The sequence below is a fragment of the Macaca nemestrina genome, chromosome 4 (assembly GCF_043159975.1).
Source record: "Macaca nemestrina isolate mMacNem1 chromosome 4, mMacNem.hap1, whole genome shotgun sequence".
NCBI lineage: Eukaryota > Metazoa > Chordata > Mammalia > Primates > Cercopithecidae > Macaca > Macaca nemestrina.
Window position 1 is genome coordinate 54,035,507 of NC_092128.1, and position 27,415 is coordinate 54,062,921.

The 27,415-nt window shown below is 39.7% G+C and overlaps 2 protein-coding genes across 17 annotated transcripts in view; one reads left to right on the plus strand and one right to left on the minus strand.

Moving 5' to 3' along the window:
- The window catches only part of LOC105475333 (SRSF protein kinase 2), a 296,256-nt gene that overhangs the window by 136,919 nt on the left and 131,922 nt on the right, over positions 1-27,415 (plus strand). The window lies entirely within an intron of this gene.
- Positions 21,966-23,134, minus strand: LOC105475334 (large ribosomal subunit protein eL36-like). The gene is made up of 2 exons (XM_071094063.1): positions 23,043-23,134; positions 21,966-22,323 (listed from the first exon to the last, which is right to left on the minus strand). Exons 1-2 carry the CDS (start codon positions 23,132-23,134, stop codon positions 21,966-21,968), a joined length of 450 nt encoding a protein of 149 aa, XP_070950164.1.

Consider the following 27,415-nt stretch of genomic DNA (forward strand, 5'->3'; position numbering starts at 1 on the left):
TTTTTAATTTGTTTGGAGGAACTGGAAAAATAAGAATCTGAAGTTTAACAAGAATTTATGGCTTGTAACAGTATATCCCATCCAGGAATTAATACCTTATAATATCATGTAGCATTATCATTACATTCTTCAATTGCTTGTTCACCAGTCCAGCTAAGAATTTTAAGAATTTTTGCTTTCACTTAAAAAAAAAAAATTAAAGTTAATGGTTTGAAGCATGGTGCTCTAAATCTTAGAGATATTTGGAATTTGCATATAGTCAGTGTTCCCATCTATCTACTGGTAGAAAAGATGAAGAAATCTGACTTCTTTCTTTAGTGGGGGAGAAACTGCTTGATTGTAAACAAACCAAAAGTTATTGTTCACCACCACTGATTTTGTTCCTGCAGTATAGAATGATCTTTTGATAATTCAGAAAACTGGGTAGACAAAAGTACCTCTAAATACAAAATATAAATGCAAAAATGCTGATGTGATTATTTCTAGTAATTTTTCATCTCATTTGTATCCTTCCAAAAGAACTACTAGTCTTGCAAGAGCTTAGTATTGGTTGAATTGTTTTTGTTCAATTTTGTAAAATGGGAAAAGCAAAACAACCTAATTTATTTTTGTAGAATCTTAAGAGTCCTTCATTGAAAAATACACATACGATTTGAAGTAAGATTATAATGTAATTTGAAGGTTGTTTGGGGGGATAAATTGGAAAATATTGTTATCCTAATAGATCTCAATAACACCTTGAAATCTAAAATTATGTTTTTACCTTGAATGGAACAGTGGAGGTCTGTAGAATGCCATTTTGTAGGGGAGTTATGGAGTACTTCTGTTCTGAATGGCTGACTCCTGAGAACAAAACTATCAGGGTTACAAAAAATTAGTTTATTTTTTGGTTGTGTTTTGTGTTTTGAAGAGAGAGAAAAAAATTCAGCATACCCATTTTAAAAGTTAAGAGCAGAGAATGCTATTGAATGAATTTTTTAAAAAATGCCTAATGATGAATAAAAAATGATGTATGTAATAGTTAAGAGGAAGATGTTTGCTGCAAGACAGTACCCTCTGGAGATTTTAGGGGTAAATCCTACTACAAGTATATTCATTTTTTTGAGTGCCTGTTGAATGAATGAATGAATTCATCTTGAATATACTAGAGTCGGTGCTAGACACATTTTTACTCCCTTGTTTATTCCTATTTACAGTAATAAATGTGAATATCTGATTTAAAAAAAAACTAGGTTTTCAAGTTCTTGTTTCTTCATTTTTCCCTTTCTTAGCTAGAGCACTTATGGGATTTATGGGGTAATGTGTGTGGGGGAGAGTAGTAGTAGTAATAACCATAATAGCTAAAAAGGTATAGTACAGTTGTCCCTTGGTGTCCAAGGGGGATTGGTTCCAAGACCCCCATAGATGCCAAAATCCACAGATGCTCAAGTCCTTCATGTAAAATGGTGTAGTATTTGCACATAACCTGTGTGCTTCCTCCCATATGTTTAAAAACATCTCTAGATTACTTACAATACCTAATACAATGAAAACACTCTGTAAATAGTTGTTATATTATAGTTTAAACAATTTGTATTATTGTTGTATTTTATTTTTTATTGTTTTATATCCCAAATGTTTTTGATCTGTAGTGGGTTGAATCTGTGGATGTGGAGGGCTGACTCTAATCATTTATTGAACAGTCTAGATACCAGTTCTGAGTGCTTTATAGGTGGAGAGAGGGAGGAGAAAGAGAGAGAGGGAAGGAGTGTGTGTGTTGTGTGGAGAAGGAATGGTTATTGGGAAAACTCTTTAATAAATCATCCCAGAATAATCCTGGGTGAACAGAAGGTACTTTACTGTACTATCATTTTTGTCAAACTATATTGCTATTTCTTCAGGGAACTCATGTAAAAAAATTGTATGATTCTTAATCAGTAAAGAAATTTGAGCCCAGAGTGGTCAGAGCTGATTTCCAATCTGTCTAGGGTAAACCCAAGTAGGGCTGAGGAGTTTGTGAGATGAGGAGATCTGAGAAGCTGAGACTGTGTTCATATATAGCATTGCCCACATCTGTTGTTGTTAAGTGTGAGTGGATGTTGTTTTAATTAATAAACTTCACAATGAACTAAAAATTAATAACTCATAACAGTGTTATATAGGTTTGCATTTTCTCAGGGAACAGATACTGAAAGGATAATTTTTTTTGGCATGTTTGTGGGTTTTTGATGTATTTTAGTGTTTAAAGGGAAGTCTTTATACTTGTAGCTCAGTAGATAAGAACTCCTAGCCTAGATCCTTAACATTCCAGTTAGCTAGCAAATACTGAATTCACAAATTGTAGCTGTCTTGTACAGGAGAGGAGAGAAACGGAGAGGGAGAGAGTGTTAGAGTAATATTTATGCTGTGGCCTATACTCTACCAATGCTGAATAAAAAGGATTGGTGAGAATTGATAGAGATTGTGTGTTGTCTCTTCTCCAATATAAGGGCATTTCAAATCCGTAAAGAACCCAGGCTGTTTTTGTGTATGTATTTTAATTGTTCTCTTCTTATTTTGGTGCCTCTTATGCAAAGGTGAAAATGATATATAGTGATGTGTGGATGCAGAGAGCAAAAAGATATACCTGAAAAAAATAAGGAGAAAGGAAGGGAGAACATTCAAAAGTGAGGAAGGTACCAGAGGAAGAGAGAAAGAAGTAAAAAGGATCCTGGACCAAGATATCTTTGATTTGCTCTTAAGTTGATATATTTTCTTTTATGATGTGTGGTGGACTAAGAGCAGTTATAGGAGGAGAACCAAAGGGTCTTTCTTCATTGTTTCCCCCTCCTCCTCCCGTTGCAATGCAAAGACTAGGACAAACATTTGTTGGTAACTATTTTTCCCTTTTCCAATCCCTGCTCTGCCACTGTTGGCTTTCTTTCTCTCCTTGTAGAGATGTACTTGTTCCTGAATGAGATGACATAGTGGTTGATTGTGTTGTCTTCTCATCGCTCAATTCTTTAATTTTTATTAGTATTTTTAATGAAGATACATATATGGGATAGTACACAGATCGTAGATCTTTATGAAAAACAATTTATTGAAACTTTTTTTTTTTCAGGTTTTGTGTGTGTGTGTGTGTGTGTGTGTGTGTGTGTGTGTGTTGTGCCTAAGAAATCTTTGCCAAGCCTGGATTCACTAATATTTTCTGCTAGATTGACTTTTAGGAGTTATAGGATCTTAACATTTAAGTCTGTGATTCATTTGGGGTTTTAGTATTAAGGTAAATACTGAGATTCGGTTTTTTGCATATGGCAATTCAGTTGTGTCTGTTTTTGAACATTATATAAATGGAAACCCTCTGGATATGCTTTTGGTCTGTTTTCTTCTGGTGTTACCGATGTGAGGTTCATCCATGTTGTTGTGTGTAGTTGTAATTGATTCAGTCTCATGTCTGTGCAGTATTCATGAATATACCTCAGTTCATTCATTCTGTTAATGAGCATTTGGGAGGCTTACAGTTTGTGGTTATTAGGGATAGTGCTGCTATGAGCATTTCTTTTTCTTTTTGAAATGGAGTTTCGCTCTTTTGCCCAGGTGGGAGTGAAGCGGAGCGATCTCAGCTCACTGCAACCTCCGCCTCTCGGGTTCAAGCAATTTTCCTGCCTCAGCCTCCAGAGTAGCTGGGATTACAGGCCTGCACCACCACGCCTGGCTAATTTTTGTATTTTTAGTAGAGACGGGGTTTTGCCATGTTAGCCAGGCTGGTCTCGAACTCCTGACCTCAGGTGATCCACCCACCTCAGCCTCCCAAAGTGCTAGGATTACAGATGTGAGCCACCTTGCCCAGCCTGCTGTGAGCATTTCTATACATGCCTTTTGGTTAGTGAAGCTTGCATGCATTTGTTTAATATATTCCTAGAAGTGCAGTTGCTGAGTTTTAGTGGATATTGTCAGTTTTCCAAAGTGAAGGTACCACTCTCTACTTCTACCAACTGTGTATGCTCCGGGTTCTTTTCAATTTGGTATTGTATATATTTTTTTCCTTTGCTTCCTTTCTCTCCTTTTCTCCCTTCCTTTTTCCTTGTTAGCATTCTGGTGGCTCTACCAGTGTTAGCCAGAGTTTGCACCATTTTGAGGAGGATTAGGCGCAGAAACTGGACTATTTCGGAACATCAGCGCTCATGAGGGGGAACAGAATTAGAAGTATATAGCAGTAAGCGACCCTAGGGTGGTGGTGTTGGAGACACTGCTTTCCCACGGACTGATGATAGTCTTGTAACTGGATTCTGGAGGCCGTGGGTATTAACATTAGTTTTCAGACTTGGTTTCAGTAGCAAAACCTTTCTTTCATCAAACCTTAATAGGAAGTTATCATGTAAAATACATAAAGAAGATGCTTGGTTTGGGAGCTGGGGAATGTAAATCAGAGCCGTAGTTTTTGATGCTTAGCCATCTCCCTTGGAGCCACTTCCTCGAGCTCCAGTCCTCTTTACTTCAAGCCCTTGAGGTAGGTAGGCCACCTTAGGTCTGACCAAGAAATGATGACATTTTGATAAGTTTTAAGCTGTTCCTAGTCTCTAAAATGTATGTATCATATACCTAAATAAAAGTGTAGTGTTAGTTTCCAGTAAGAGACTGGACAGTGTTCTGATCTGGTTTTCTGTTGGCCATTATTTATTTGGTCTAGATGTAGTAGTTTCTACATTATTTTGTAATCAGTTTTGTTTCTGTTTACTGATGCTTCTTTGGAGGGCTGCTTACATTACAGCCAGAGCAAACCTTTCAGAACACAAATCTGATCAGGTAGGTCATTCCACGTTTAAAACCTTTCAACTGTCTTCCCCTTGTGCTTGGGAGTTCAGAAAAAAAACTACCTCGGTCAGTGAGTACCTCTTTTCTCTGTCCTCGTCTCCCTCTCCAGCCTTGTCTCATATATCTCTTCCTTTGGTCATGTCCTGGCTGTTTTGCTGTTCCCATCCCTCCTATCTCAAGGAAGCTCTGCCTGTATCAAATTACAGGACCATGTACTTCTCCTTTGTAGCATTTGTCACAGCTGCTGTTTGACAGTGGGGAGTATCAGTGACATTTGGTCTACTTACTGGCTTACTCACTGTTAACCCCACCTTATGATCTTATATATGGAAGTGCTTTCATCACAAAATGTCAACAAAACAAATAATGTTCATTTGCAGTTTACAAATTATGAGCTTTATAGGAAGACTTTATTGGTATGGGGAGTCATTTCTGTGGTATTGGCATAGATTAATAATCATAATCATAAGCTAATTTTGTTAACTTACAAACTGTCAAGGTTACAGGTCTTAGGTTTTTCTATTACCATAAAAGTGCACAGCTTATTGTTACATTTATTTTTCATTTAATATACAATGGAAATTAAATTTGGACACACCATCTCTGTGCCAAAATGGCAACATCAAAGCATAGTCATTTACATCCCCAATATTAGTATTTTGTGTATCACCTTGGTGTTTTTTGGTCACATTTGCACTCCACACTGTATTTTTTTTTTTTTTTTTTTAATTTCTAGGGTACATGTGCACAACGTGCAGGTGTGTTACATAGGTATACATGTGCCATATTGGTTTGCCGCACCCATCAACTCGTCATTTACATTAGGTATTTCTCCTAATGCTATCCCTCCCCCAGCCTCCCATCCCCTAACAGGCCCCAGTATGTGATGTTCCCCGCCCTGTGTCTTTGTGTTCTCGTTATTAAACTCCCACCTATGAGTAAGAACATGTGGTATTTGGTTTTCTATCCTTGTGATAGTTTGCTGAGAATGATGGTTTCTAGCTTCATCCACATCCCTGCAAAGGACATGAACTCATCCTTTTTTATGGCTGCATAGTATTCCATGGTGTATATGTGCCACATTTTCTTAATTTAGTCCATCATTGATGGACATTTGGGTTGGTTCCAAGTCTTTGCTATTGTAAATAAATAGTGCTGCAATAAACATACCTGTGCCTGTGTCTTTAGTGTAGCATGATTTATGATCCTTTGGGTATACACCCAGTAATGGGATCACTGGGTCAAATGGTATTTCTAGTTCTAGATCCTTGAGAAATCGCCACACTGTCTTCCACAATGGTTGAAATAATTTACACTCCCACCAACAGTGTAAAAGCGTTCCTGTTTCTCCACATCCTCTCCAGCACCTGTTATTTCCCGACTTTTTAATGATCACCATTCTAACTGGTGTGAGATGGTATCTCATTGTGGTTTTGATTTGTATTTCTCTGATGACCGATGATGATGAACATTTTTTTCATATGTATGTTGGCTGCATAAATGTCTTCTTTTGAGAAGTGTCCATTCATATCCTTTGCCTACTTTTTGATGGGATTATTTGATTTTTTCTTGTAAATTTGTTTAAATTCTTTGTAGATTCTGGATATTGGCCCTTTGTCAGATGGGTAGATTGCAAAAGTTTTCTCCCATTCTATAGGTTGCCTTTTCACTCTGATGGTAGTTTCTTTTGTTCTGCAGAAGCTCTTCAGTTTAATTAGATCCCGTTTGCCTATTTTGGATTTTGTTGCCATTGCTTTTGGTGTTTTAGTTATGAAGTCTTTGCCCATGCCTGTGTCCTGAATGGTATTGCCTAGGTTTTCTTCTAGGGTTTTTATGGTGTTAGGTCCTACATTTAAGTCTTTAATCCATCTTGAGTTAATTTTTGTATATGGTCTAAGGAAGGGATCCAGTTTCAGCTTTCTACATATGGCTAGCCAGTTTTCCCAGCACCATTTATTAAATAGGGAATCCTTTCTCCGTTGCTTGTTTTTGTCAGGTTTGTCAAAGATCAGATGGTTGTAGATGTGTGGTATTATTTTTGAGGCCTCTGATCTGTTCCATTGGTCTAGATAGCAGTTTTGGTACCAGTACCTTGCTGTTTTGGTTACCATAGCCTTGTGGTATAGTTTGAAGTCAGGTAACGTGATGCCTCCAGCGTTGTTCTTTTTGCTTAGGATTGTCGTGGCTACGTGGGCTCTTTTTTGGTTCCATATGAACTTTAAAGTGGTTTTTTCCAATTCTGTGAAGAAAGTCATTGTTAGCTTGATGGGGATGGCATTGAATCTATAAATCACCTTGGGCCATTTGGCTATTTTCACGATATTGACTCTTCCTATGTATGAGCATGGAATGTTCTTCTATTTGTTGGTATCCTCTTTTATTTCATTGAGCAGTGGTTTGTAGTTCTCCTTGAAGAGGTCCTTCACATCCCTTGTAAGTTGGATTCCTAGGTATTTTATTCTCTTTGTAGTAACTGTGAATGGGAGTTCACTCATGATTTGGCTCTCCGTTTGTCTGTTTTTGGTGTATAGGAATGCTTGTGGTTTTTGCACGTTGATTTTGTATCCTGAGACTTTGCTGAAGTTGCTTATCATCTTAAGGAGATTTTGGGGTGAGACAATGGGGTTTTTTAAATATACAATCATGTCAACTGCAAACAGGGACAATTTGACTTCCTCTTTTCCTAATTGAATACCCTTTATTTATTTCCCTTGCCCGATTGCCTTGGCCAGAACTTCCCACATTATGTTGAATAAGAGTGGGGAGAGAGGGCATCCTTGTCTTGTGCTGGTTTTCAAAGGGAACGCTTCCAGTTTTTGCCCATTCAGTATGATATTGGCTGTTGGTTTGTCATAAATAGGTCTCATTATTTTGAGATACGTTCCATCAATACCTAGTTTATTGAGCGTTTTTCGCATGAAGGACTGTTGAATTTTGTTGAAGGCCTTTTCTGTATCTATTGAGATAACCATGTGGTTTTTGTTGTTGGTTCTGTTTTTATGTGATGGGTTACGTTTGTTGATTTGCATATGTTGAACCAGCCTTGCATCCCAGGGATGAAGTGGACTTGATTGCAGTGGATAAGCTTTTAATGTGCTGCTGGATTCGGTGTGCCAGTATTTTATTGAGGGTTTTCACATAGGTGTTCATCATGGATATTGGCCTAAAATTTGCTTTTTAAAATTGTGTCTCTACCAGGCTTTGGTATCAGGATGGTGTTGGCCTGATAAACATAAAACATGGTCATTTACAGCCCAGATATTAGTATTTTGTGTATCACCTTGGTTTTTTTTGGGTCACATTTGCACTCCACACTGTACTTTTTTTTTTTTTTTTTTTTTTGGTGAGACAGAGTTTCGCTTTTGTTGCCCTAGCTGGAGTGCAATGGCATGATCTCGGCTCACTGCAACCTCTGCCTCCTGAGTTCGAGCGATTCTCCTGTCTCAGTCTCCCGAGCAGCTGAGATTACAGGCGCATGCCACCATGCCCAGCTAATTTTTGTATTTTTAATAGAGATGGGGTTTCATCATATTGGTCAGGCTGGTGTAGAACTCCGACTTCGTTATCCGCCAGCCTCCCCTGCCAAAGTGCTGGGATTACAGCTGTGAGCCCTTGCACCTGGCCTTATGTCATGCTTTTTTTTTTTTTTTTTTTTTTTTTTTGGAGACGGAGTCTTGCTCTGTCACCCAGGCTGGAGTGCAGTGACACGATCTCGGCTCACTGCAACTTCTGTCTCCTGGGTTCAAGCGATTCTCCTGCCTCCCCTTCCCAAGTAGCTGGGACTACAGGCGTGTGCCAGCATGCTTGGCTAATTTTTTGTATTTTTAGTAGAGATGGGGTTTTACTGTGTTAGGATGGTCTCGATCTCTTGACCTCGTGATCTGCCTGCCTCGGCCTCCCAAAGTGCTGGGATTACAGGTGTGAGCCACTGTGCCCAGCCATGCTTTTTTATTTTTAAATTTCTTAAAATAAATGTAAAACCTTTTAATGCTTTTTGAAGCTTAATTTTCTTTAAAAAGGAATCTTTATATCGCTACCAGAAATAGAGAACCTGTATCGTTTGCCTTAAAAAGAAATTACTATTAAGTCCTATCTAGATTCTGTTGTCTGATAAAGGCTCCAAGTCTGAGCCATATACTCTCTGTGTTTACAAGGGAAGTTCAATTGGCAAGTGTCATAAAGGGACATAAATAATGTGTTAGCACCAAAGTGAGACTTGTTCTCTTATACACCCAGATAGTTTGAAAGAACCCTGGAAAAGGAATAACTTCCTCAGTATTTGATTCAGTGTAATTCAATACCAGGTTTCAAGTATCCACTAAGATAATTTTGCATGGCAGCAGTGGCACTTCCCCTTCTCTTTGGGATCCTCTTCTCCTCCAGCAATGTAGATTATGATGAATTTATCAGGGAGGTTCTGAACAAATGCGAGCAGCTATTATAATAACAATAGCAACAATAAAAACTCTACTTTCAACAGTGATAGTGCAGATTCCTTTTGTAACAATCTTTTATGTACTGGGGCTGGAAGAAATTAAGACTAATTTTAGTAGATTATATTTGTTATCCATCCACCCAACATTTTTTCAGCAGCTACTATGCACTAGCCACTTAGTGATTTGGAAATCAGGGAGCCACAAAGGCAGCACAGAAATGTAGGATTTGTACAGAATATCAGTGTACATACCTTGCATGGAAGACACATTCACGGGTGACTGGCCCCTGGAATAACTTGTTTCTTGGATATGCAGTGCTAAGCACTCTCATGGACAACACTACAGTGAGTAGCCTTTGGCACTCCTTAGAAAGAATTGCACATAACTAATAATTGCATTTCTGGGAAACTTATTTTAAAAGATCAGAGGTGTGGTAAAGAGGTTACAAACACAGTTGCTTACCAAGAGTATGTCCAGTGAATGGCTGCAGCCAGTTGGGGAGCACAGAAACTGGAGACGATGACACCATCTAGAGGTGGGTGCCGATCTTGCTGATTGCAGCCATGTATAAATACAGGGCAGGTTTTGCTGACTCTTGTGATTTTTTTAGTACAAGTTGAACATTTGGATTTTTATGTCAGATCTCTTCATTTTAAATGCTTGTGTGGCTGAGCACAGTGGCTCATTCCTGTAATCCCAGGGAGGCCAGAGTGGGAGGATTGCTTGAGGCCAGGAGTTCAAAACCAGTCCAAGCAACATACCAAGACCCCCATCTCTACAAGTAAATTTAAAAATAAGCTGGGCATGGTGATGTGTACCTGTAGTCCCAGCAATTCAGGAGGCTGCGGTGAGAGGATCACTTGAGCCTGGGAGTTTGAGGTTACAGTGAACTGTGATTGTACCATTGCACTCCAGCCTGGGTGACAGAGTGAGACCCTGTCTCTAAAAATATATACATATGCACGTACATATATACATAATGGTGCAAGTTAGAAACAAAACAGAAACTCAAAACAGCCTTAAAAATAAGAATATCTACTCTTCAGATTCAGTCTATGGTAAATATTTTTCTTCTGTGCTGTAGCACATTGATTCTCAGTTTGTGAGCCACAGACTTGTGCAGACTTATTGTAAGGGATTTTTAAATCCTGTGAGTAGTAAGCATAAACTGTAGATTGAAATAGTGAAAGTAAAATTATCTTGATGCTCACAGGTGTGTCTCTGGATTTTTCTGAGATTTCAGGCATGCCAAACACTGCTGACCACTGCTCTAATAGCCATACTAAAAAAACATTACAAAAGTCAATAAGGTATTAACTATATGGAATAGGAAGAGCCCGGACAGGTGTGCATTTCTCTTGCGCTCGCTCTCTCTCTCTCTCTCTCTCTCTCTCTTTAAATTTGAGGCGGACTCACGCTGTCGCCCAGGCTGGAGTGCAGTGGTGCAGTGGTGCAGTCTCACCGCAACCTCTGCCTCCCAGGTTCAAGCAAGTCTCCTGCCTCAGCCTCCTGAGTAGCTGGGATTATAGGCGCCCGCCAGCATGTCCAGCTAATTTTTGTATTTTTAGTAGAGACAGGGTTTCACCATGTTGGCCAGGCTGGTCTTGAACTCCTGACCTCAGGTGATCTGCCCGCCTCTGCCTCCCAAAGTGCTGGGATTATAGGCATGAGTCACTGTGCCTGGCCTAGATGTGCATTTCTCAACTTGGGTATCATTCATTTGTTCTGTAAATATGTATGTACCCACTATGTTGTAACTTAAACTTTATAAATAATCTGAAAATGATGGAGGTAGGAAAATGTTCTGTTTTCAAAACTGCCACCTCATTTTTCCCCACCTTTCCCTTTTCCTTCTTTTCCATCTGTCTTTTCCTCGCTTCACCTACCCTTCCCCCAGGAAAGATATTGAGACTAGTTTGATAACTACCTATAATGCAGTAGAAAAAAAGGGGTCAGAGAAAATGCAGGTCACAGTAGAAGGTTTTGATGGAGGATAGCCAGATGCACACCCAGATATGGGTATTTGCTGTGCAACTAGTAAAGGTGACTAACAAAATTGGCTTTAAGCTTCTTGATGGCCATACTAAGAAAATAATTAACATTCCTCTTTTTTTATCTGTAAGGAGAAACAATACTGGTTTCTCCAGTAGAACCAAATCTTTTCCTCTAACTTAATTATCATTTTAGCATAACTTTTTTTCTACATATTTTAAATGCTTATTTATTTTAGAAATTTCAGATAAAATGATAATAAGACACTGAGTTGTTAATCATTACAGTCCAGTCACCATGATTAATTTTTTTCTGGCGAATTTTTTGTTTTAGTCTAAGATCTATAAAAAACAAGCAGATGGGCCAGGTGCAGTGGCTCATGCCTGTAATCCCAGCACTTTGGGAGGCCGAGGCGGGTGGATCACCTGAGGTTAGGAGTTCATGACCAGCCTGGCCAACATGGTGAAACCCCATCCCTACTAAAAATACAAAAATGATCTGGGTGTGGTGGTGCACACCTGTAATCCCAGCTCCTCAGGAGGTTGAGGCAGGAGAATTGTTTGAACCCAGGAGGAAGAGGCTACAGCAAGCCAAGATCACGCCACTGCACTCCAACCTGGGCGACAGGGCGAGAGTCTCTCTCAAAACAACAACAATAACAACAACAACAACAAAAAACCAAGCAGATGTACTTTAACGATAACATCATCACCAACCGTACAATCTAGTATCATACTGAGAAATGATTTTAAAACTGGCATTTTATACTTAACATATGCAAATTTTCTTGTTATTAAATAACATCTATAATATTATTTATAAAGGCTGCATAGAACTGAGTTCATGATATTGATGGATGTACATAATTTTATTGATGGAGTCTTAGAAATGGAATCACTTGTGAAGCCAATTTGTAAGGCTCTTGATAAAGGAGTGTTGAATTGCTTTTCGGAAAGGTACATCTTTAATTACTTTGTCGTTGGCAGTGTATAAGAAAACCTTATAACTTACACCCTCATTTGAAATTCTCAAAATAGCCTCTTTGTGAATGTTGTATAGATGACATTGAATAATATTCTAGACAGTGTTGACTTACCAGTCTCTGCTCTTTAGGTCCTTTCTCTAGTAAGTGTTAAGTATTATTGTGGTACTTGCTGTGTTCATTGGGTGTGGGTAAGTGAAAGTGAGATCAGTACAATCAGCTGTAAGAAGGTAAAAGATTCGTCAGTAGATTCTTATATTCAGTCAAGCATTTATGAAACACCTAAAGTGTACCTAATGTGCCATTGATAAGATGTTAGCAGTTAAGTGACATAGTCAGAAAAAAATTTGGATATTCTATTTATGCTAACAAATCTAAATATTGTAAGAATTTCAAGAAGCTATGTGATTCAAGCCTCTGACTCTAAACAGATGACAAAACATTCAACACAGATGGCTGGCTGGTTGGCTTGCTTTCTTTCTTTTTTTTTTTTTTTTTTAAATAAAGATGTACGGGAATTAAGATTCTCTAACCTTACTTTTTCAACCATGGCCTTGTGGTTGGTGGCTCAATATATTTTCAATGACTTAATTTTGTTGCACTGCAATAAAATTACTACTTAATTTTGTTCCCCTTCTAAGACAGTTCTAAAATTTAATCACCTTTTTGGTCAAGACCTTTTCATTTTTCTTTCTGGAATTTGAATTACTTTTGTGGGGGACAGGGATTTGCTCTATGTATTGTCTCAGGATGGCTTGGATCTAGTCTAAATGGTATTCCAGGAAACAGCATCTGAGAAATCAGAGTGAAATGAAACATAGTGGCACCATCGTGAAACTCTAAATACTTGCATAAGCGGGGAAAGAGATGGAGGGGAGGATGGGAAAATAGATGAGAGGGGTATATAGTGACCAGGTGGCAAAGAAAGGTCTTTGAATTTTATGCCGACGATTACCAAGAGCCATTGAAAGGTTTTAGCAAGGATGTTTGTAGATAATACATGCACATTTTCCTGTGGGCATAAAGTAAGGTGATTTAAAGAAAGTCTAAAGAAATAGATTTTTCCCCCTAGAATGGAAGGCTGTAAGATATGCTGTAGACTTTGCAGCAAGATATTATTTATCTGTTCTGGAAATGGGTGGGAATATTATGGCAGCATTTACAATGAGTGACTGAGGGTGGATGAATTCCTTGACACTGGGGGTATTAAACATCGAAATGGATTACCATAGTTAGAGGTGCTTCTTTCTAAAGGCAGGTGACCTGTTAAATCTTACCTATTTTTTGTTTCTATGTTTTATGCAGTTAATTATGATTAAAGAAATCCTAATGTAAAGATACTAACTTGGGTCAGGCACTGTGGCTCACGCCTGTAATCCCAGCACTTTGGGAGGCTGAGGCGGGCGGATCACCTGAGGTCAGGAGTTTGAGACCAGCCTGGCCAACATGAGGAATCCTTGTCTCTACTAAAAATGCAGAAATTAGCTGGACGTGGTGGCGCATGCTTGTAGTCCCAGCTACTCCGGAGGCTGAGGCATGAGAATTGCTTGAACCCGGGAGACGGGAGGTTGCAGTGAGCTGAGATCACACCTCTGCACTCCAGCCTGGGTGACAGAGGGAGACTCTGTCTCAGAAAAAAAAAAAAATGATGATAATTTGAATGTTTCACTAATCATTTTGTTGCAGAAATTCTTAATGGATATATAAAGTATCATTTCTATAAATTGTTTAAAATACTTTAGGCCAGTGCTGCCTAAGTGGAATTTCTGGGCAATCTGTCTTCCACTGATGGAAGATTGTATAATATCAGTAAAAGCTATGAGCATTTGAAATGTGGCTAATATGATTGAAGGATTCAATTTTTAATTTTACCTAATTATAAAATTCAAAAACCACTCAACTTTTTCTTTTCGATGAGAATGCCAGTGAACTGTTACTTTAACCTTTTTTTTTAAATTTAGAAATGAATATTGTTTTCTTTATTGTTCTTTAGTTCCTAAATGAATATTGTTTCCTTTTGCCCGTTGTTTCCTAAGCTCCAACCTATTCCGTTTTTGTTTTTTTTTTTCTTTTAAAAATTCTTTTACACTTTCTATCCTGACAGTATTATATTTTACAGGTAAAAGTTTATTTCCTTTACTATAACTCAAATTAGTAATTTAAAGGAAACCACTCAGTTATTTGTCCTTGTATAAAGTTATTTTGAGCATTTTTTTTTAAGGAGCTGCTTAATTTTCTGTCATTTTAAGGAGAAAAATACTCAGTTATCTGTCATATTACTTGCCAAATGTTATATATTCTTTTTAATGTTCTACTAACATAAAACAGTCTTCTTAAGGCAAAAGGAGTGTAGTTTCTTAAATGTTCAGTTTTTTTTTTTTTTTTTTTGAGACGGAGTCTCGCTGTGTCTCCCAGGCTGGAGTGCAGTGGCGTGATCTCGGCTCACTGCAAGCTCCGCCTCCCGGGTTCACGCCATTCTCCCGCCTCAGCCTCCCAAGTAGCTGAGACTACAGGCGCCCGCCACCACGCCCGGCTAGTTTTTTGTATTTTTAGTAGAGACGGGGTTTCACCATGTTAGCCAGGATAGTCTCGATCTCCTGACCTTGTGATCCACCCGCCTCGGCCTCCCAAAGTGCTGGGATTACAGGCTTGAGCCACCGCGCCCGGCCTAAATGTTCAGTTTTAAAGGGAGAGATAAATTCATATAGATGAATTTCCAACTTTGTGTTGTCTGATAAAAGAGATAAAGGTCAATAAATTATAGTTTATGATGGTATTCAGCTCCCTCTTCCCCACTCAAGCCACGACACTGAATTTAACCTCAGTTTGTTCTTGCCATTCAGTCTAGCTAGAGCTTAAAAAAAAATACAAAACCGGCCGGGCGCGGTGGCTCACACCTGTAATCCCAGCACTTTGGGAGGCCGAGGCGGGTGGATCACGAGGTCAGGAGATCGAGACCATCCTAGCTAGCATGGTGAAACCCCCGTCTCTACTAAAAATAGGAAAAAAATTAGCCGGGCGTGGTGGTGGGTGCCTGTGGTCCCAGCTACTCGGGAGGCTGAGGCAAGAGAATGGCATGAACCCGGGAGGCAGAGCTTGCAGTGAGCCCAGATTGCGCCACTGTACTCCAGCCTGGGCGACTGAGCAAGACTCCGTCTCAGGGAAAAAAAAAAAAAAAAAAACCCAAATTTGGATTCAAATTTCAATTCTTGTTCCCTTCACCAGACACACTCCCATGTGGTGATTACTAATGATTATTAAAATACTCTTTGGGCTCAGGATGCAAAAAGGACATCTTTTTCCTGGGACCAGGACAATCTTTAGCCTGTAGGAGAAGCCTCTGTTTAATGCAGAGCTGTGGAAAGTTTACAATTAAGTGATGGTAGGTGTTGTTATATTCATTTACCGAAAAGGAAGTCTTGTGGGATTAAGTTTAGAGGAAAGAATTTTTGTTGTTGTTGTTCAGCTCTGTCTTTTTCATGAAAAATGCTTGTGGCTGGGTATAGTGGCTCACACCAGTAATCCCAGCACTTTGGGAGGCCGAGGCAGGAGCGTAGCTTGACCCCAGGAGTTCAAGACCAGCATGGGCAACATAGCGAGACCCTGTCTCTAAAAAAAGGAAAAGATAAAAAGTTTGCCTCCTTTCTTACTGGGTATTCATCAGTTATAATGTGACAGTCTGTGTTTGAATAAATGAAAGACTTCTCTAGAGGAACCCGTGGCTGCCTATGATACAAGAAATACCAGGTCTTCTAGGTGTGACTTTTCCCTCAGTTTAGGACTGTCAGTTTTTTGGGGGATCTTTTTATTGAAGGAAAATGTGTATTGATGCATTTATTGCTGTGGCGTTGTCCTGTTATAGTTACTGCATTTCAACACAGATGCAAGTATTTATTTCAAAGTACACAAGTGAAGAAAATGTGTTTGGGTGTAATGAGTTCTGCAGTGTCCATTTCATCCTCATGTCATTCCTCCACTGCCATGTACCCCTGAGTACCTTCTGTTGCTGTTACTGCCCTAATATCAGCCATGTTCCTAGAGGCAGCTTAGGTTCTGCTTGGCAGTACCTCTAGCTCCTGAAGAAAAACAAAGTTATTATCCCTTGCCTCCCCAGAGGTGCTAGAAAAGATTTAACAACTGGTGAAAAAAATGGAGCTGATTATCTTAGTAGTAAAGTGGTTCATCTACCTGTTTAATGGAATTACAGGTTTTATGGGGACCACCAAAGGTTTTCTGATTCTTTGAATGAGATATTCATGATGAATTTGTAGAAGAGCTTTTAGATCAGTGCAAATCAAGCATTTTCAAAAAAATATTCTTCCAATTTAAATGTTTTTAAAGTAGATCTACTGAAATTAACTTTTTCTAAGAACAGGGCTCCATTTAGTTCCTTGGTGGGATTTAGTACATTTTGTGTTTTCGAACTTAAAAATTCCTATTAGGAGTCAATGGCATAATATTTTGCATGCATGTAAGGGAAAACCTGTATATCTCCAAATGTGAAATTATAGTGACTGATAACATACCTCTGTAAATCCAACACAGCTGACTTTGCTCCAGTGATGCAACACATCAGGTTTTTGTTTTTTTTTCTTTTTCTTGCATTGTTTGCATGTAAGGGTATGTGGTACAAAATAGGTTTTTTTTCTTTTTTTTCTTTTTTTTTTTAGACAGAGTTTTGCCCTTGTTGCCCAGGCTCGAGTGCAATGGCACCATCTTGGCTCACTGCAACTTCCACCTCCTGGGTTCAAGTGATTCTCCTGCCTCAGCCTCCTGAGTAACTGGGATTACAGGTGCCTGCCACTATGTCTGGCTAATTTTTTTTTGTATTTTTAGTAGAGTCAGGGTTTCACCATGTTGGCCAGGCTGATCTCGACTCCTGTCCTTAGGTGATCCACCTGCTTCGGACTCCCATAGTGCTGGTATTACAGGCGTGAGCCACTGTGCCTGGCCAAAGTAGCCACTACGTTTTAACACTAGAATAACACTTAGCTCAATGAAATGGTCATGCTTTGAGAGGCATGGGCAACAAGATCTCATATGAGAAAAAGATTTACATATCATATGTCATCCTCATTCTAGGTCATATGCATAAGAATAGATTATTAGGAGGAATCACCATATTTGAGAATTACTTTTTTTTATGACTTTAGTATAGTTGAGGTTTTGAAAGTTAAAAGTTCATTTATGAGTGATGCAACGTTTAAATATTTTTTATTTGCTATTCAAAAGCATTTAACTATTATTGCTTGATTTTTGACCACGCATATATAGGATGATTAATGGAATGAAAAAGCATGATAGCAAGAAAAGAACGTGGAAGTCTGGGTCATCTGACACCCTTGTTTTATACATTAGATAGAAAAACTAATGCCCAAAATGGTGAATTGATACAACTAAGATTCTAGATGGGATTCTTATAAACTGATAACTTCCAGCATTTGAAATTTAGGCATTTAGAGTCTGGAAACTTAGTACCAAGGAATTTGACCAGTTTTTTTTTCTGTTCTTTAAGAAAACCAAGAATGATTATTTTAAATTATACTAGTACTGTTCTTTTAGCTGTGTCCTAGCCAGGGAAGAAATAACTTAAATGCCTTTCATTTTACAGAGCATTTTCCTGTTCACTATTTAATTCTTTAAAAAATACTTGTTGATAAGTAATGTAGATGGCTTTATTCTCACTTTGTAGATTAAAAAAAATAAGTTTATGACTTAATGTCACATACCATTTAATATTAGAGATGCTCTCAAAGCTATGTTTTGCAGCTCCAAACCCCTAAGCCTCAGAGTATGATATCTGAACAACAACAAAGATGTCCATTGTTTGTATGTGCAAGGTGGCTCACATCAAGCTGCAGATGTGTGGACCAGGATGTGCTCTTCATGTCTTTTCTCCAGTCACTTCCATTTATATGCCTTAAGAAGGCTGAGAGACGAGGTGTGATGTCCTTGGTCATCAAATAGAACAAATGTAACTAGCACACGTGGACAGAATTGACAGTTTTGTTATTTTCCACCCTCTTCTAGACCAGCTTGGTTTAACCTTTGAATATTCAGTTTCAAATCTTTTTTGTTTGTTTGTTTGTTTTTTGTTAAGAGGCGGGGTCTTGCTCTGTCACCAGGCTGGAGTATAGTGGTATGATCATAGCTCACTGCAGCCTCAACCCGGGAGCTCAAATGATTTTCCCACGTCAGCCTCCCAGGTAGCTGAGACTATAGGTGCACACCACCATGCCTGACTTTTTTTTTTTTTTTTTTTTAATTTTTCATAAGGATGGGATCTCGTTGTGTTTCTCAGTCTGCTCTCAGACTCCTGAACTTTAACAGTCTTGTTTCCTCAGCCTCCTAAAGTATTGGAATTAAGTACTTGTGCCACCACGCCTAGCCCAGTTCTTTTCTATCTGAAGAGAACTGTGTGATTTCTTAGGCAAGGGTGCTGGGGTTTAAATATAAATGTGACTCTTACTTTTTAGGACTATAAAATTTGCTTCCTTTAAGTAGTAGCAACCTTTTCAGGAGATGATTTAAAAGATTGTTAAGGCCAACTAGGCACGGTGGCTCACGCCTGTAATCCCAGCAATTTGGGAGGCCGAGGCGGGTAGATCACCTGAGGTCGGGAGTTTGAGACCATCCTGACCAACATGGAGAAACCCCATCTCTACTAAAAATACAGAATTACCTGGGTGTGGTGGCGCATGCCTGTAATCCCAGCTACTTGGGAGGCTGAGGCAGGAGATTCGCTTGAACCTGGGAGGTGAAGGTTGCAGTGATCCGAGATCGCACCATTGCACTCTAGCCTGGGCAATAGGAGTGAAACTCCATCTCAAAAAAAAAAAAAAAAAAAAGATTTTAAGGCCAAGCATGACGGTTCATGCCTATAATCCCAGTACTTTGGGAGTCACAAGGCAAGAGGATCACTTAAGCTCAGGAGTTCAAAACCAGCCTGAGCAACATAGTGAGATACCATCTCTATAAAAATAAAAAAGTTTTTTTTAAAAAAGGTGGTTAATACAGTCAAATAAAATACCAAGAATTAAACTTCTTCTTTTTAATGACACATTTTGTTAGGTACCATTTAATTGTCATATTTTGTTCAGTTAATAGTTAAAAACTTTGAACAATTAAATTAGAAACCAAGAAAAGGTATAACTTATGTGCGTCTGTGTATGTGTGTGTGTGTGTGTGTGTGTGTGTTTTTTGGTATGTATGACACTCCGGTGTTACTTGTAGTTGTGTAGGCATTATTGGCACTTTGATCATCAGTGATGTACTTAAAGGACATCATCATTTACTCACTTTCTCTTCCCCTCTTCCTCATCCTTCATTAATGACCTCACCTTCACTGGGTGCTCAGCCTTCTTTAAGCACGCTTTCAGTTAGTCCTCATAACAATATTATTAATCATCTCTATTTTACAGACGAAAAACTGAGGCTGTGAGATAACTTACCCAAAGCCACAGAACCGATCATTTTTTAAATTGTGTCTTTTACAACATAGAGTTTATGAGGACTTAGTATATAGAGAAAAATGGTTAATAGCTGGAGAATAGACCTTGGAGATGATAAATATAAGAAAGTTTGTCATTATGCAGCCTTGTGCAGTTGTTAAAAAGCCCATGGAAGCATGGTTTGGATTTCTAGTTCACATGGTACCGCAAGTACCAGGATCCTCAGGTATTCTCTACAGAAGACTGAATTTGAATGCCCTTAGGAGGCACAGGCCCACTCCAGTAGAACTCGGACCCAACATTTACTGTCTGAATCTTAGTGCTTCACACTCACCTGCCTGGTTCTTGGAAGAATTTGAGCTATGAACTGTTCACAAAAAGGGAAAAGCTTCCTTTATTGGGATATGTCACTTACGTGGAATCCTTTTCTCTCTGACAGTTCAGGGAAAGTGATAGATTGCTGTCACTAACTGCTGGCAACTTACTGAAATTGTTAAAATTTATAGTTGATTGTTTTCAGTATTCCAATACTTCGGTATTTGGCACTGAAAATACATATATATGGTTTAATAGAAAAGGTTTCTGTCTTTGATTAGTGAAGAAGTAGATAGAAGTTGAACCAAAAGCAGTACCTCTCAGTTTCTTTGTTGGTTTTTTCTAAATGTTGGCCCTTCCTCAGTGTCACTGTTGTAGGTCTGTTGCTGTTCTCATCTGCATTCTCTCTGAAGATGATCGCATCTGTTTCCATGGTGTTAAGGCCATTTGTGGGCTGGTGACTACCACATTTATATCTGTAGCTCTGTATTCTGAGCCACAGATGTATATGTCCAGCTGTCTACTTTACATCACTACCCAAATGTCTGTTGACATCTCAAATATATCTGGCCCTAAAACAAACTCATTATCTTGTCTAAAATTTCCTGATTGTACTGAAAGATCATATGGCCTGTGCTTCATTCAGTTTTCTTTCTTGTAAAATGTGGTTGCAGGGTGAGGGGGAGGGAATAAATACTGCTTTTGGTTTATGGCTGTCCTTAAGGGCTCTAGGATCGGTGACAGAAATTACCCTGTGTGTAACTTTCTGTGTATGTGTTTAAATAAACAACATAAATATCTTTGAAAGAAAGTAGAAGGCAACAAGAAATTTTATGAGGTCTATGTAAGAATAGAATTAAGTTCCCTAATCTTACCCTAACAAATAGTAAGAATTTTTGCCGATGTATGTTTGTAACCTTCCAGCTTTTCTTTTTGCAGCAGCTGCTGGAGCCATTATCTTCTCTCTGCCAGGCTTCCTACTCATGCTACTTCTTAATTGCCAGGGTCTACAACAGTGGGGCCCACAGGCTTTATCCTGCCTCGCGGTGACCTGGGGATGACCCTTCTGTCTCTAAAATTTTGTCACTCTGCTTTTTAATTTTTAAAAGTGTCACCAGCTGGGTGCAATGATGTGTGCCTGTAGTTGTGGCTACTCTGGCAGCTGAGGTGGGAGGATCACTTGAGCCCAGGAGTTCAAGGCCATAGTGCACTAAGATTGTGCCTGTGAATAACCACTGCACTCTAGCCTGGGCAACAGAGAGACCTTGTCTCTTGAGGGGGAAAAAGTGTTTTCTAAATGCAGAAGCCCGAGTTACTCTATCTCCTCATTTTCCAGCATAGTCTACATCTAGTTGGTCACCAGATCCTACCGGTTTCTTTGCAGAAGTTCTCTTCAAATGCTTCTGTCAGAACTCACTTTACTGCTTTCATTCCGTCATTCCTCAAATGTTGTTCAGTTTTTTTCCTGACTGCCAGTAGCCTCTCTTCCTGTTCCTCCGCCCTTTGCATCATCCCCAGAAATATATTCCTAAAAGAGACTCATTAATGTAGCTTAAGACAGGTCGCTCACAGTCTGGTGGTCTTCTTTATCTAAAGTCCTCACTGATCCTGCCATTTCTGGCTCTTTTACCTTTCTTATCTTCATAATGTGTACTTCCCTCTGCCTGGACCTCACTGAGAAGATGCCACGTCCCCTGCACGCTGCCCTTACCACCACACTGCAGAGGATCTTGCTGCCTCCTAGAGCAGCGTCTAGACCTCTGTACTGAGACTCAGTGGTTTTTACTCCAGTAGCTCGAGAGACAAGGAGTTTTAACCGTCTCATGTTCATGTTCCTGGTGCCTAGCACATTCTTTGGTCTACAGAGTAGATACAAATTTTAGTTGAATACAGATTTTTATGTCTTTCCCAATTGGTTAGGAAATACTAAGAAAAAAAGGTGTGTGTGTGTGTATGTGTATATATATATTTTTTAAATTTAATTTTATTTTATTTTTCCTGTCAAGCTGTTCTTTATTTCAGGGAGAGGGCAGGGAAGGGGGCTCCGTCTTTCTTGGCAGCGGCTTTCCTCATGGCAGCCAGGACGTTGCTCAGCTCCTCCCGCTTCCTCTTGGTGCGGATGTGCGCCCCCACCCTTTTCTTGATGAACTTGAGGGCCCATTTGTCCTTGGAGACCTTCAGTAGCTCCTTGGCGTGCTGCTTGTACGGGGCGAAGCCACATAACTCCCGGATCATGCCCCGCACAAACTTGGTGTGTTTGGTCAGACGCCCGTGGCGGAGGCTGTGCCTGGGCTTGCTTACGTTCCTGGTCATCTTTTGGCCCTTATTGAGGCCCATGGCCACAGGGTAGCGCAGAGCCAGGGCTGCTGTTCTCCAACGGTGGCCTTGGCGGAAGGGCTGGGACTGGCGCCCTGTGGAACTCTGGGATTTTTTTTTTTTTTCCCCCAGACGGAGTCTCGTTCTGTTGCCCAGGCTGGAGTGCGGTGGCGGTGGCGCGAACTTAGCTCACTGCAAGCTCCGCCTCCTGGCTTTTAGCGGTTCTTCTGCCTCAGCCTCCGGAGGAGCTGGGATTACAGGCGCGCGCCTGGTACCATGCACAGCCAATTTTTGTGTTTCTGGTAGACACAGGGTTTCACCATGTTGGCCAGGCTGGTCTTGAATTCCTGACCTCAGATGATCCACCAGCCTCGGCCTCCCAAAGTGTTGGGATTACAGGCATGAGCCACCACGCCCGGCCCTGTATTTTTTATTAGGAAATATTGGACAGTATCTTCTTGTTTTATTGCCTTCTGAACAGCCTTGCAAATGTTTCTTTTTATAGCTGTTTTATCCCAACTTCTCTGTGTTCTCATGGACTCAGTGGGGTCTCCAACTACCGTGGTGGTTTTGGTTGGCCTGGAAAAGCCTCCTGACCAGCGGTTGGGACTTGGGCCCACTACCCCTGCCAGCTCTTCAGCCCTCGCGGGTCTTCTTTATGGCAGCTCTTTCCTTCTAGAAGTTCCCACTCAATGTTTGAAGTACCCCCAAGTTCTGAACCTTGGAGGCACACTCATCTCATTAATGGCAGAGTTGGGACTTACGCTTAGTTACCTTGGCTGTTTCTCTTCTGTTTTATTGATGGCAGCAGCCAGAATTCTTGGCAAAGGTCTCTGGATTGGACTGGTAAGTTTTGTTCGTACCATTTCTCACATGTAAATTTAGATAATCTGCTGAGCTGCAGGTACTTATTGTGTTATGGTTTTGAGATAATAACATCTTTGTGACTGAAATTAAACTTTTTTTTGTCTTGCTGCAAATTCAGTCTATTATAATTCTCAACTGTCTTCGCAGCCCCAAATTTACCATTCGTTAAGATTGCTTGGCATGTGATTTTTTTTTTTTTTTTTTGAGATGGAGTCTCTCTCTGTCACCCAGACTGGAGTGCAATGGTGCAGTCTTGGCTCAGTACAACCTCTGCCTCCTGGGTTCAAGGCATGCACTACCATGCCCAGCTAATTTGTGTATTTTTAGTAGAGACGGGGTTTCACCATGTTGGCCAGGCTAGTCTTGCACTCCTGACCTCAGGTGATCTGTCTGCATTGGCCTCCCAGAGTGCTGGGATTACAAATGACTTTAGGATTTTAATTTTAATCTTGCCACCTTTGATCCTATCCCAGGCTCCTCAACTGTGAAGTGTCATCATCTGGATTTAGAGAATTAAGATTAGAATGTAGGCTGGGTGCATTGGCTCACATGGAAATAATCTCTGCACTTTGGGAGGCTGACAGGGAAGGATTGCTTGAAGCCAGGAGTTTAAGACCAGCCTGGGGAACATAGGGATTCCCCGTATCTACCCAGATTAAAAAAAAAGGAAAAGTAGGTGGGCATGGTAGTGGGCCTGGAGTCCCAGCTACTCTGGAGGCTGAGGTGAGAGGATCACCTGAGCCCAGGAGTTGGAGTCTACAGTGAGTTAGGATGGTGCCAGTGCACCCCAGCCTGAGTGACAGAGCAAGACCGTGTCTCTAAAAAGGAAGAATAATAATAAAAAAAGATTAGAATGTTAAGATATCCAGGCTTTTTGAGCCTTACCTTCTACCAGAATTAATAAAATATGGAAGTAGATTTATATTTGAAATGCTGCTTCTGTGATAAGCTTTAGGCTTTTGTAGCTTTCCATTCCTCATGTTCAGTTGATAGCTGCAGTCAAGCCAGAGGTCATTCTAAGGGTTGGAGAGCTGGCTTGCCTCAAGACTCAGTGGTGAGCATGGTTCAGTGGCTCTTTTGGATCAATCTGGGCCCTCTCTTGAATGTAGATGAGGTAAAAACAGGTGATTCATTTCAGGTTGGCAAGAATAAACTCTAGATTGTTTTTGTCGCTTGTTTCAGATTAGACGTGTGCGTGCACACCTGCCTCTGAGTAGGTCCTTGTGTATATTGCAGAACCTAATAATGACCACTTGCTTTACTTACTGTCGAGTTTTATCTGCTCTTGCCTGTACATTTCCAGCTGCTGCTTTTTTTTTTTGAGATGGAGCCTCGCCCTTTCGCCAGACTGGAGTGCAGTGGGGTGATCTTGGCTCACTGCAACCTCTGCCTCTCGAGTTCAAGCGATTCTCCTGCCTCAGCCTCCTGAGTAGCTGGGAATATAGGCATGCACCATCACCCCCGGGTAACTTTTGTGTTTTTAGTAGAGATGGGTTTCACCATGTTGGCCAGGCTGGCCTTGAACTCTTGACCTCAAGCATTCCACCTGCCTCAGCCTCCCAAAGTGCTGGGATTACTGGTGTGAGTCACTGCACCCTGCCAAATTTTCAGCTTCTTTCTCACAAGCAAGCAAAGGAAGAGGGGATGTAGGTTAGATTAACTTTGAGCTCTAAGGTTGAAGGGTCATTTGCTATCATATTCATTTTATAGGTGAAGTCACAGACTTAGAAATGTTGCCTGCCGTCAAGCAGCTGATAATGACATAAGATCAAAATAACAATGGGAATATTTAAACTCTTACTTTAAATATATATTGAATTTGACCTGGTCCTTGGGCTTGTTGGAGTAAGATTATCAGGTAGAATATGACAAACTGTAAAAGTGGCCCCAATGACCTTTTCTTGGTGGGAAGATTTCCTCCTACTTTTCTTCAGCGTTTATGATCGTCTATAGGGGTGGTAGGGGGAGTAGCTGATAGTAATACCAATCCATGAGAAGATGTCTGGTGATTTTGCTGGGAGAGGTGATGTGGAGTGTGTGAAGGGAGAAAGATGAGAGTTGCAGTGGTAATGAAATATCACGTCTGACTCGATCTTCCTGCACAGAATCATGGTTTACTGTAAAGGAAGAGATGGTCATGTGATGATAGATTTGTAGATTGTTAGAGCTGAAAGCAGCAAAATATATTGGAAAGAATATATGGACTTTGGAGCCAGGGACCAGAAGCTAAATTCTGGCAAGTTGCCTAACCTCATTGTGCTAGTTTTCCTAATTTTTATAATGAAGATGATAATGCTTACCTCACACAGGGTTGTGAGGATTTAAGGGGACAGTGCATATAAAGTAGATACTGAAGAGGGGTGGATGGTATGAGGGACAACTTGATTTAGAGGAATGATCACATGCTTTGGAGTCAGGCAGGATTTTCATATCAACTTGGTCACTAATGTTTACCTAGGGCAAATAGGTAACCTTCTCCGGAGTCCAGTTTCTCTATAATGCATACACATTTTGAGCTTTAACTGAAATAATGTACATAACTGTTTAGCACAAGATACCTATTCAATAAGTGGTCTAGGAGCTGGCAGATGCTTTAAAGAAGGAACATCTAAATTTAGCTTTATAGTCCTGTTATATACCTCAATATGTCACCATCTAATTTTGGCATCAAAATTAGAGTTCCTTAGAAACAAAATTTTAAAAGTTTACATCCTTTTCTTACCATGCAGCCCCTTTTAAAGCTAATTTATTTTACTTTCTGACACCATTTCTGTGCTTTCACTTAAGAGTTCTTACATCTTTTTGCTTTCAGTCTCTTCCTTTCAATTTCGTAAAAATGATACTGGAACATTCTTTAAAAAGCAGGCAAACGAAGTCAGAATAATAACAATAAAACATTGCAGACTGTGAACTGGCATGGTACCGACAAAGATTACTTTAATTAATCACCTTAAGCACTTTGGTAAATATTTTGTAGATAGTTTTTTCAGTATATACTGGACAAATATTTTATTTGTGGAAATTGAAGGCCCGTAATAAATTGAATATATTTAGTATGTAACATAACAGAAAAAAATTGATGGTAAAAGTTGCCATTTCAAAGTGCAATTCTTATCACGTGTAAATTTTCCCATTTTTAGAGTCTAATGAGGTTCAAAGTTTGGTGTCACTTCTCCTTGTACTTTCTGAAACTGCAATTTATGGTTAGGCTTTAAAATTAAAAGCACTTTTTTCCTTTTTCTTCTCCTCCTCCACTGCCCCCTTATTTCTGTCCAGGAAGGGTTTATATGTAGAAAACATAATAAATCACGTGATTTCTGTACCTTTTCTACGTTCTTAGGACTCAGTTTAAAGAATTGTTTTAATGTATGTTCATTCCATACTTCCTCCACATAGAACGATTATTTCACCATTGCTCCATTAAAGGATAAAAATAAATTTTATTTTTGACCATGCTATGGTTTGAATATGTTCCCCTAAAATTCATATATTGAATTCCTAACCCCCAATGTGATGGTATTAGGAGGTGGGGCTTTTGGGAGAGACAATTAGATCACCAATGCATAGCTCTCATGAGTGGGATGAATACCCTTATAAAGAGGACTGAGAAAGGCCCCTTGCCCCTTCCACCATGAGGACACAGCTAGAAGGCCCCACTGGTGAGCTAGGAAACCAGCCCTCACCAGAATCACATTGATCTTGGACTTCCAGCCACCAGAACTGTGAGAAATAAATTTCTGTTGTTTATAAGTCACTCTTGGTGGTATTAATACCATATGAGTGGTATACCACTCATATGGTATTATGTTATAGCAACCTAAACAGATTAATACCTTTTATATTGTGCCCAGTGTATTTGATCCAGAGGTTATTCTGCTGTAAATAGAATTTGATCAGTGGAGATAGGGAATTTCTGCAGGATTCATCTTCAAAATAGAGTATTTTGAGAAAAGAAGTAAGAAAATAGCCTGTAGGTAAGTAGTTACTGAGAAAGGCAGGAAGCCAAATCTGACACTGCTGTGAAGATCCTAGTTTAAAAGGATCAATGTTAAGCTCAGAGAATTGGCTTTCTTATTCTTATCAACCATGTATCACTATATTTGAATCTAGGCTTGGATTTTCAATACTTTAGTGGGGTTTCTGTTGTTGCTTTATATTGTGGAGTATTATTTTTAAATCAGACTCCATCTAAACAGATTTTGTTAATTATGGCTTCATTTTTTGTTCTCATCGCAGAACATCTTGTCAGCTCCTAGGAGTACGTTTGAAACAATATATTT